This window comes from Galeopterus variegatus, unplaced genomic scaffold, assembly GCF_000696425.1.
Source record: "Galeopterus variegatus unplaced genomic scaffold, G_variegatus-3.0.2 Scaffold1677, whole genome shotgun sequence".
Classification (NCBI taxonomy): Eukaryota; Metazoa; Chordata; class Mammalia; order Dermoptera; family Cynocephalidae; genus Galeopterus; species Galeopterus variegatus.
Window position 1 is genome coordinate 81,914 of NW_007727788.1, and position 11,019 is coordinate 92,932.

General features: G+C 51.3%; 1 protein-coding gene across 1 annotated transcript; it reads left to right on the forward strand.

Annotated features, from left to right (window-relative positions):
* Positions 1 to 2,391: 2,391 nt before the first annotated feature.
* TMEM187 (transmembrane protein 187) lies at positions 2,392 to 3,373 on the forward strand. The gene has a single exon (XM_008578405.1). It carries the CDS (start codon positions 2,543 to 2,545, stop codon positions 3,326 to 3,328), a length of 786 nt encoding a protein of 261 aa, XP_008576627.1. The 5' UTR covers positions 2,392 to 2,542; the 3' UTR covers positions 3,329 to 3,373.
* The last annotated feature ends 7,646 nt before the right edge of the window (positions 3,374 to 11,019 follow it).

Here is an 11,019-nt window from a genome sequence, read left to right on the forward strand (position 1 = left end):
TCAGGAAGCAGGAGAGTCAAAGGAGCACATGTTATGTGAACAGCTTTGAGTGTCATGTAACAAGGGTCATGGCAACTCAATGGCACTGAGGAGCTAGGCCATAAAGTGGCCAGCTTGGTTTTTCCGGGGGACTTGCAGTTGGTTTGATTACATGTCACTTTCAGCTTTTGCTCACGCTCAGGTGGACTCTGCTCCTGCAGCAGGAAAGAAGAGTCACTTTCCACACCCTTCCTGGCTTTCCTCCTCTATCAAGTTGACAGTGTTTGACTCCTCTTCCCAGCTCTTCACCCTGCTTGCTAGCAGACAGGAGGGTCAGGCTACTGCAGGCAGCATGGGGCCCCAGATGGGTGCAGGGAAGGCTCCAGAGACACCAGGCGGAACCTCAGCTGGTGTCCCAGCTGGAGTCAGGAGCTGAATGGGGAAGTGCCTGAGAGGAAATGGGTTGAGGGTGTGAGCAGGCCAGGGAGGGCACACAGGGCTTCCCTGACTACAGAGTCTCGTTCTGGCCAGAGGACAGAGCTGGTTCTGGCCAAGAGGTTTGGGCATGATCATGCGCAGTGCAGAGCTGGTCAGTGAATCGTGTTAAGCAGAGGTGCACACAATCTGATCCAGGGGTACTTGAAGAACATTCTGGGAGCTGCTGTGTGCAGATCATGTTAGTGGTGGCCAGCTTGGAGGTGGGAACCCCAGGGCAAGGGGGCCTCCCAGGCTGGAAGGCTCCTTAGCTGGGGAGGAGAGGGTGGGAGGAGTCCAGGGTGCTCCATGCTGAGAGGGGGTGTAGGTGTAGGGACCCCATGGGTGCCTGAACAGGGACACACCCTGGCAATATGGCGCCCTTCCTGGTTCTTCTCCACAGTAAACAGGCCCACCTGCTCCAAACCTCAGCCAGTCACAGGTCAAGGCTCACCTCCTGCCCAGCCCCGTCCAATCAGCTACCGCCCCGTCCACCCCCTATCCAACCCCGGAACGCAGCTCCCTATAAATGTACGCACAGTCCTTGAATAAAGCGGAACCTCCTTGGCGAACTGTTAGCCCGGGTCCCGCGTGATTCCTTTGTCCGTGCGCCCCTACAGGGGGAGGCTTGGTGAAGAAGCGAGGAGATACAGAGTTGGCTGAGGGCTTCAGTTCCCTCATGGAAATGCTGAGCTTTAGAGGATAGTGGGACATGCACATGCTGTGCCTGGTGATCCTCAGTCGCAAAAGAGCACCAAGGACCGAGGCAAGAAAGCTCAGTGTGAGGCCCAGAGGACCAGGGCCTGTCTGAGAAGTGAAGTAGCGATTTGAGCTGGCAAGAGGTGAGGGAAGTGCAAAGGCCCTGGCTTTGTGCTTTGTGTAACTCTGTGAAAACGGAGCCGTGCGTCGCCGGGCGCCTGGGAAAGCAAAGCCTCAGACCCTGCCCCACCCTTCTGGGGCCTAATCTGCATGAGAGGATGTGGACAGGACATTGTGCCTCAGAAATAAACAGTGCCAAGTGACCTACGTGTATAAGAACCCGTTTAATCTACACAACAACCCTGAGGGGGAGGGACTGACAGCATCCCCATTTTACAGCTGAGCAAACTGAGGCCCAGAACGGTTAAATCCCAAGGTCACACAGTAAGTGGGAGAGCTGGGGTTTGAATGCTGGCAGTCTGGCATCAGACCACCTGGAAGTTGAGGCCCACCCTTCTCTCTGTCCCACACCTGCCCGCCCACGCCCCCTCTTGGCTTTGAGTCATTCTCAGAGAAAGAAGGTGATTTGGGGCTTGGCACTTCAGGGGAGGGCAGGAGGGCAAGCCAGGGCAAATGCGGTGTGCCGTCCCTGGCCTTTGTTACCAGAACTTCGACCACATTTAATGGTTTGTAGTTCAACTGGATATTTGGTTAAAAGGGCTTTGGAGCTGTCCTGGAAACTTCCATTTTTATAATGCCGCTCAGGTTGGAAAGACTGTTGTGAATGTAATGGCAGACCTGGGAAAGGTTTCAGTCTCTAAATGCAGTGGTTTTAAGGGAACTAGGACAATGAGCAGGATTTTTATAGTACACAGATGAAAAGAGAGCAGCATAAAACGAAAAAAAAGAAAAAGAAAAAGAGCAGCATAGGTGCCAGGAAAGTCACGAAACCCCTAGGCAGCAGAGGATTCTAGAGTCTTCTAGAGGCCATGAGTAAGAAGGTGAATGTACCGTGGGTATTGTTTCACTTTTATTTGTTTTTTCTAATGGAAACTGTTAGTGGATCCTGAGGCTGAGAGTCGGGAAGATGGAGGCTCTTTTTTGGATGATTTTTTCTAACCACACTCTTTTATAACCACAAAGGAAAAAGGCAGAACATTCCTCCACTTGTGCCAGCCAATCAGCAGGACTCCTGCCTTGCTCCGGCCTGCCACTGCCACTGCGAGGCAAGGTCTCAGCATCTGCATCGGAAATCACAGGGACCTTTTCCTTCAGGCTCAGCTGGGAGGCCAAGGAGTGTTTTGCAAAAGCTGTTTAGCTGAAGTCTGAAATAGCGGTGGAGGTAGCACTCTTCTAAGCCCTCTGCCCCGGGTGGCACTGAAGGTTCCAAATGCAACCAGAGTCCAGGCAGGCCCTCTTGCACGTGGCCGTGGCCAGCTGCCTCTGCGCTGCCGCCGTCTCCGTGGGCGTTTTCGATGGCGTCGCAGTCCAAGTGGGCTACGAGCACTATGCCGAGGTGCGCGTAGCCGGCCTCCCCGCCTTCCTGGCCATGCCCTTCAACTCGCTCGTGAACCTGGCCTACGTGCTCCTGGGAGTGCACTGGCTCTGGAGAGAGGCCGATGCCCCGGGGCGCGGGGCCGGCTACCTGAAGGCGGCCTTTGCCGGCATGGCCCTGGTCTACGGCCCCGTTCAGTGGCTGCGGATTGGGACGCAGGCGCGGCCTGCCGCAGTGCTCGACCAGTGGCTCACCCTGCCCATCTTCGCGTGGCCGGTGGCCTGGTGCCTCTACCTGGACAGGGGCTGGGAGCCCTGGTTGCTCCTCTCGGTTGAGAGCCTCTCCCTGTGCAGTTACAGCCTCGCCCTGCTGCACCCCCGTGGCTTCGACGTGGCGCTGGGGGCTCACATGGCGGCCGCCGTGGGCCAGGCCCTGCGCGCCCAAGGGCGGTATGGCAGTGCCGCCTCGGCCGCCTACCTAGCCCTGGGCGTGCTCTCCTGCCTGGGCTTTGTTGTCCTCAAGCTGTGTGACCATCAGCTCGCACAATGGCGCCTCTTCCAGCGCCTCACTGGCCACTTCTGGTCCAAGGTCTGTGACGTGCTCCAGTTCCACTTTGCGTTTTTGTTTCTGACAACTTTAAACACTTGCCAAAGACCCTGCCCTGAGGGGAAGATGCATTAACGTGTGGAAAGAAGCTGCTGAAGACTGATGACCCGCACCTTTGGAGTGGACTATCGGATGACGTTCTCTTATCAGTGTTAGATGTCCTGGCTGTGATAATATATGAGGATTACACAGAAGACTGTCCTTCCCTGAGAAGGTGCAGGCTTCAGTATTTGGGGGTGAAATGTTATGATCTTTGCCACTTACTTCCAAAGACATAAAGCAGAGATCCAGTGCAGCGGATGTGGGTTTTCATCATAGTATTCTTGTAACTTTCCTGTAGTTTGAAATGTTTCAAAATAGAGCGTCGGGTAGGTGGGGGAATGACCCCAAGAATGCCGTCACACGGTTGGAGAGAGAACAGTTGTCCGCAATATCTTCAGGGTGTCAGTGACAGGTGTGGACTGGCAACAGCTGGGTGGGCCAGTCAGTGGGGCTACTGAGTGTCCCAAGAAGTGACTGGGTTCAGGGAGACTGAATCACACTAAACACATTCCCAGCAGACTGATGGGGAAATCACTTAACTCCGCACGTCATCTGTGATTGCCAAGCTGACTTGATGTTCATATTAGCTGTAGGCAGGTCACATGAAAGCCATGTCACTTCAGATCCTTTGTGTAACAAGGCAGGGCACATCTACATGAAGAAACACACACATAAATCCAAAGTTGAATTCTCAACAGAAAGTTGCGTGGTGAGTCTACCCTCAGAGCCAGGTTGTGGCTTAGATCTCCTTAGGAGCTAGAGTTACTGCTACGGGTTAAATGTATCTCCCAAAGTTTCATGTATTGGAAACTTAATCTCCATTATAACAGTATTAAGAGGATGGGAAGTCCTATCATGGTAACTGAAAGGTGGGGTCTTTAAGAGGTGATTGGATTGTGAGGACTGTACCCCCAAGAATGGATGAATCCATTGTTGGTTAATGGGTGGCCATGGGTGTGATTCTTTGTTTTGGGGGGGTTTTTTTGGTGGCTGGTAGCTTGAAAAGGAGAGCCAGTGAGGAGGTTAGCTCTCTCTTGCTCAGCCTGTTCACCATGTGACACCCTGCGCTGCTGTGGAGAGCCCCCACCAAGAAGAACGCCCTCACCAGAAACAACCCCTGGACTGTAGACTTCCCAGCCTCCCAACTGTAAGAAATAAATTCTGCTTTTTTATAAATTACCCAGTTTCAGGTACTCTGTTATAAGCAACAGAAACAGGCTAACACAATTACTGTATGGTCAGGTGTCTGTCACCACGAGAGAGACCCGGAGCATAGTCTGAGCAATCCCCACGTGCCCATCACCCAGGTCCTTGTGAACCATGCTCTCCTGCTGATATCTCAGGGCACGGCCCTGGACCTCGTGTTTTGAATCCCCCAGCGTGCTTCTCATACAGATGACAATTTTTGAACCCTCGGGCTAAGGGGTCAGACCTGTTTTGCGGGCCAGGGTGCTCTCTCCGTTGGGCGATGCTGGGGCTAAAGAGGCTCTGAAGTTTCTGCCTTTGGATTGCCCTCAGACTCCTGAAGAACACTCCCCTGTACGTATTCTTCCTTCCTGCTCGTTAATATTTATTTAGAGCTTGTTTCACCACCTTTCACCTGAAAGGGGACTTCTGAAGAAAGCTAATGTCACTCACTTATTTAGCTCAGGATCTCTCCAGTTCCAGATTCCAGGGCTCTTGTCCCGTAGTCTCAGGTACCGAGTAGGATCTTCTGCTTTAAGCTTTTCTTATTCCCTGGTAGAAAACAATTTGGGCCCATCTCAGTGGCCATCCACAAATTAAATGGGTAAGTGATCAGCCACAAAGCCGATGGCAGAGGAGAGAGGACGTCCTGTCCCTGCTGAAAGGCTCTCAGGAGGGGCCACCCACACGCACCTGCTGAGTGCCCCTGAGGCGTCTCCCAGAGTCTCTGTGGGTTGGCATGCAGACTATTGCTATGACTACCAAGACACTTTTGAAATTGGGCACCTGGGATGGACATTCTGTCCCGGCTGAGCACATCTCAAGTGGGTAGCAGAGTGGTGGGTGTTAACCCAACCCACACCTTGAAGAACCTTCTGGAAACTCCACCAGAAAAGGGCCCAGGAGCATTGCCCCTGCCCACTCCCTTGGGGCCTGGGGCCCAGGGCAAATGACAGGGCCTGGCCCAGGGTTGGGGCCCGGAGGCAGGGCACACTAGTGGGTGGAGAGCAGGGAGGGGCAGCATTTGCTTGAGAAGCAGCTTTGTTGCATTTGAAGTTCTGTCTGGAAGGCTCCATATGCCCTAGAAGAGGGAAAAGGCTGTGGCCTCCCCAGAGAGGCCACCCTTCCTTCAGAGAGCGCGGAAGAAGGGAGAAGGAGGCGTGGGGGGCAGGAGCCAGGGCCTTATGGGGGTGAGCTCTTCACCTGGCATCCGGGGACCCCCCTTTTGCTTTTCTCCAGTAGTAGCTGTTTCCCCTCACTGACAGAGCCCATCTGGTAAGAATTGCTGGGGCTTGTACGTGCCACACCTTGAGTGGCAAGCACCAGTGACTATTTTATTTATTTTCTTTTTTGGCTGCTGGCTGGTACAGGGATCGAACCCTGGACCTTGGTGTTACCAGCACCATGCGCTAACACTGGGCTAACCGGCCAGCCCTATTTTATTTTTTATTTTCACCATTAACTATGTAATAAATAGCCCTGCAAACTTTCTGGTTTTCTTTTCGCTCCTGTCTCAGGCTGGGTCCCCACAGGAAACAGGTGGCATGCTCAGATTAGGGCAACTCAGGACACTTTCATGGAGAACGACACACACCACGATGGGGGTGGGAGTAGGGGAACCACAGGGGGCCTTTACTACTCCGGGGCCTGGGGAGACGCTGGGGGTGGACCTTACCCAAAGGAGAGGCTCATGTAGAGGGGACACCTCAGGAGGGCAGAGACCTTGGGAAGCCCAACCCCACTCTCCTTTCTGCTGTCAGGGCTCCCATCCAGGATTGACAGATTACTCGCAGGACGGTGAATGATGTTTAGCACAAATGTGTCCCAAATATTGCACGAGACGTGCTTATACTAAAAAAAATATTCGTTTCTCTGAAATTCAGATTTAACTGGGCATCCCGTATTTTAATTTGCTGAATCTGGCAACCCTCCATTGAACGAATCCATCTGCAGCCGGAAGCCCTGGAGCCGTGCGAGACTGAACAGGTGGGCGAGAGGGCACCTGGCAGGCCATGGCCTGGAACCTTCTCTCCCCACCCCCGTTTTTGGATCAGTGTCTGTCAAAGTGTGGTTGATGTTAGCTACGTAGTTTTCTGCATTCCTTCCTGCCCAGACGAGCCCCACTTCTCGGGCTGAGACCTCAGAGTGCCTCAGCCCTGGCCCGCAGGGAACCCTGAGACGCTGGGGATGGAGGCCGTGGCCGCGCCTCCGCCGGGCCCTGCTGGGAGCTGCGCGGCCCTTGCTGTGCGTTGCTGCTCTGCTGTGCCCCATGGGGAGCCAGGGGCTACCAGATGGGGCCTCTCCCCCACCTCTGGCCTAACGGTTTACAGGTTCCAAACCTGGGAGGGATCTCAGAAGCCATTTGTGCCAACTCCCTCATTTCACAAATAAAGAAACCGAAACTCTAGAAGTTTGACTTGGCTGAAAGTGACAACACGGGTCAGACATCCAGCCATCCCGCCTCCCCCCAGCTCTGTCCACTCTACTTCCCCCTGGAAGAAGTGACGAAAGTGTTGCTGCGTGGCCTCTTCCCTGCTTTCTGGCACCACATCTGCATATTTTCTCCCCAGAGAAAATTATTTTCTGGGTTTTGCTCTGACTATGTAGATAATACAGGCTCCTTGATGGGAAAATGATAGAGCAATACAGGAAAGTATAGAGAAGGATGTAAATGTCACCCACAGCCACCTGGGAGGACTGTCAGCATTCTGGTGGCCCTGCCTCCACACATGTCTCTCCACACGCGGTCACACATGCAATCTTACATGGATTCGACAGCACACATGTGTGCTGCCTGATCCGGACACATTCATAATTGTCACCTCCCCTACGCCACTCTCTTCCTCCACCTGGGTCTCATGTTGACAGCAGTGTACCCTTCAATTCCCTTGGAATATACAGGGGCCCATTGTCACAGATCTTTAGAGGTGGGGCCAGGAGACTCACTCCCTTGCATGTACTTCTCCAGCCCCATGTTGCCTTGGGCCCTTCCACGGTCCTTCACCCCATCTTCCTTCAGGGCTAGAAGCTGCACACGGCAGCCTCTGCAGGACTGCAGGCCTGGAGGGGACTGGTGTTTTGCATCCCTGGATTGCTTTTCCCAGTGACGTTCATGATTCAGATTTCTACCAGTAAGGTCAGAGGCTTCCCCCTGCCCCCACCCACCGATCTAATGGGGGCGAAGTGAGATCCCCTCTGACTTCACCTCAGCACCACCCGCCCCCAACTATAGTGCACGTGCAATCGTCTGTGGCAAGTTTGGGTTTGTTCTGTAAATTGCTTGTTTATATCCTTTCTCCATTTGGGGGCTGTCTTTTTCTCATCGATTTGCAGAAGCTCTTTTTATATTATACATGTTAAACCTTCATCTGTCAGACAGATGAGAAATGTGTTTTCTTAATCTATTGTTTGTCTTTTGACTTTGTGGGTATCTTAAAACAAAATAGTTGAAGATTTATATAGTCATATATGTCTGTCTTTTTCTTCATAGCTTTTGGGGTTCTGGTCTTGCTTAAAACAGTTTTCCAGGTGCTGAGGCTATACTTGGCCACATCAGCTAGCTTTGTTAAATCTTAACATCTCCAAAAGCTGCTTTGGCTCTTTTTCATTGTAAAATTATCCTAAAATAATAGTTACTATAAAATTATTATTAAATAGTATCAATTTGTATTTATAAATAAAACAGTGCAGTTGTCACTGTGTTAACATGACAGTTTACCAAACCCTAGTGAACTGGCGCACTTTGTGATCATGTTTTATTGCGGAAAAGAACTGCCAGCGCCCTGTGTAAGAGGTGTCATTGCAGCCTGGGAGAACAAAGGAAATTTTGTTTCTTGGCACTTGGTTTTCACCAGGCATATCCACAGGTGAAGCATTTCCCTCCCCCTTTGAAGGTCTCCATAAGCAGAAATAGTGGATAAATAGAAACTGGGTGGCTCATGTCCTCAAGTGAGACTCCACGTAGTCATGTGATGGGGGCCTTAGGGACCTGGATTTCCAGCCCAGGTCTATTTCGGCACTCCCTGCATTCCGTGCTACGACAGGCAGCCTTCGTGCTAGGTGCTGCCTCCCGGCTCAGTGACCAGGCGGTTGGAGGTGCCCCTGCGGCCGTCTTGTTTCCAGGACCGGGCTTTTGTGCGTCTGGAGAGCCACTGGGGCCTGTTGCTGTGGCAGCATGTCAGGTCCTTCCAACTTTTCATGTTTTTCTAGTCTTTTCTTCCGTTGCCTGCCTTTCACTTTGATCTTTGCTCTTCTCTTCAAACCACTGACTTCTGCTTTTGCTGCTGCCTGTTCCTTCTTGGCCCCACCTGACTTCCACTGCAGCCTCGGCCAGGGTGTCTGTGCCACCACCATCTTGGCCACCTCAGGTCTCTTTCTTTCAAAGAAGTGAAACCTAACAGACTCATTTGGAGCCCAGCCCTGCCCTCCTGCCCCAGAGGTAACCACCACCCCCCCCACCAACCAGCTTCGGGTATATCCGCTCGCATGCCTTTCCTGCAAGCGCTTATACGCAGGAGCAAGTGACTGCTCCCTGTGTTTTCACTTTGTATAAATGCACCTCGCTGTCCAGATCCTTTGGGACCAGCTGCAGGACCAGATTGATGGCAGGTTTCCCCTGGTCTCCTGTGGTGCCTGTGGGGGAGTTCATCACGTGGTACCCTTCAGAACAGCACTGCTGTGCATGTCCCTGTGTGTGTGCCTTGGTGCTTATGTGTGAGAGCTTCGCACTTCAACTTGGCCAGAAGTTGCCAAATCCCTTACCAAAGTTGATCGCTGAAATTACTGCCCCTAGAGTTCCCACTTGCACTATGGCCTCGCCAGCACTTGGTGTTGCCACAGGATTTACTATCTACGGATCTGATGGGAGTGAACTAGAATTTCATTTGCCTTTCCCAGCTTAAAATTGAGGTTGCCTCAAAAAATCAGAAATATATTTTTCAGAAGATACAGCAATCCCACTTCTAGGTGTATACCCAGAAGACTTGAAAGCAGGGTTTCAAAGAGATATCTGCATACCCATGTTCACAGCAGCATTACTCACAGTAGCCAAGAAGTGGAAGCAGCCCAGTGTCCATTAACTGTTGAATGGATGAACAAAATGCGGTGTAGTCTAACCATGCAATAGAATTTGTTGTTGTTGGCAGCTGGCCGGTACAGGGATTGAACCCTGGACCTTGCTGTTACCAGCACCATGCTCTAACCAACTGAGCTAACTGGCAGCTCCGCAGAACGGAATATTATTCAGCCTTAAAAAGGAAGGAAATTGTGACACGTGCTGCATGGATGACCCTTGAGGACATTGTGCTCAGTGAAAGAAACCAATACAAAAGGGCAAATACCATTTGATTCCACTGATGTGAGGGACCTAGAGTAGTCAGATTCATAGAGACAGAAAGAAGAGTGGGTGCCAGGGGCTGGGGGAGGGGGTGGGAGTCGGGGTTGAATGGGGACAGAGGTTCCGTTTTGCACGATGCAAAGAGTTCTGGGGAAAAATGGTGGTGGTGGCTGCACATTATGAATATATTTCATGTCATTAAACCGTACACTTTTAAAATGGTTAAGATGGTAAATTTTATGTGATGTGAATTTTACTACAGTTTTTTAAAAAAAATCGAGGTTAGTTTCTGTAACTCATTAGTTGGGAGGCCTTGGATGAGTTTTGTAAGCTCTCTGTGCCTCAGTTTCCCGTCTTGCAGGCTGTGGCAGGTGGTGAAGAGTGGCGGAGGTGATCCCACGGCTGTGCTATGCCTGTGCTATGACTGTACGGCAGCAGCAAACAGTTATGAGGGCTTACTGTCGAGGAAAGTTAGACAAATGGAATGACCTTCAAGTTCATAGAGGTAGGAAGTGGCCAAGGTGGGGTTTGGACTTCCCTCTGTCACTCTAGTTCGTAACTGTATTCCAAGGAGCCCTTGGTGCCATGACTTTGGATCCGAATTTCACTTTGAAAATACTTTTTTTTCTATTGTGCTAAAATACACATAACATAAAGTTTGCCATCTTAACCATTTAAGTGTAAGTGGTATTAAATACATTCATAATTGTTGCTTTGTGTTGCTTCGCCCCCCATGGATTTGTCACCCCTCTTCCCCTGGGTGATGGAGATGCAAAGGATTGCTCAAAGCCCATCTCTTCTGAGCAGTGAGAGACCCCAAAGTGGTTAATCTCCCCCAGAACCCTCAAGCGAGAGGCAGCCCTTTCTTGGGAAATTAACCCCGAATTGGGGTTCTTTTCCTGCATTTATTTTCCAGACCAGGAAGTTACAGGAAGAGAACATAGATGGGGTTATAGTTTAACAATATAGGCTGGTAACTTTCAGTGAAACAAGTCAGATGACATTCCAGTAGACAATTAAGTGATCTTACAGCAATTTCTCAGTATCTTTACATAACAATCAGTCACTAGTTTGTCCTTGAGCCAGCAACCTTGCTGTGTCACAAATCTTTATCTTACACCAGAGACTTTATAGCCTGAGGAAAATTCCCTGTCCTCCGCAAGGTCAATATTTGAAACTGCAAGGCTTTGGAAAATCAGGCCCT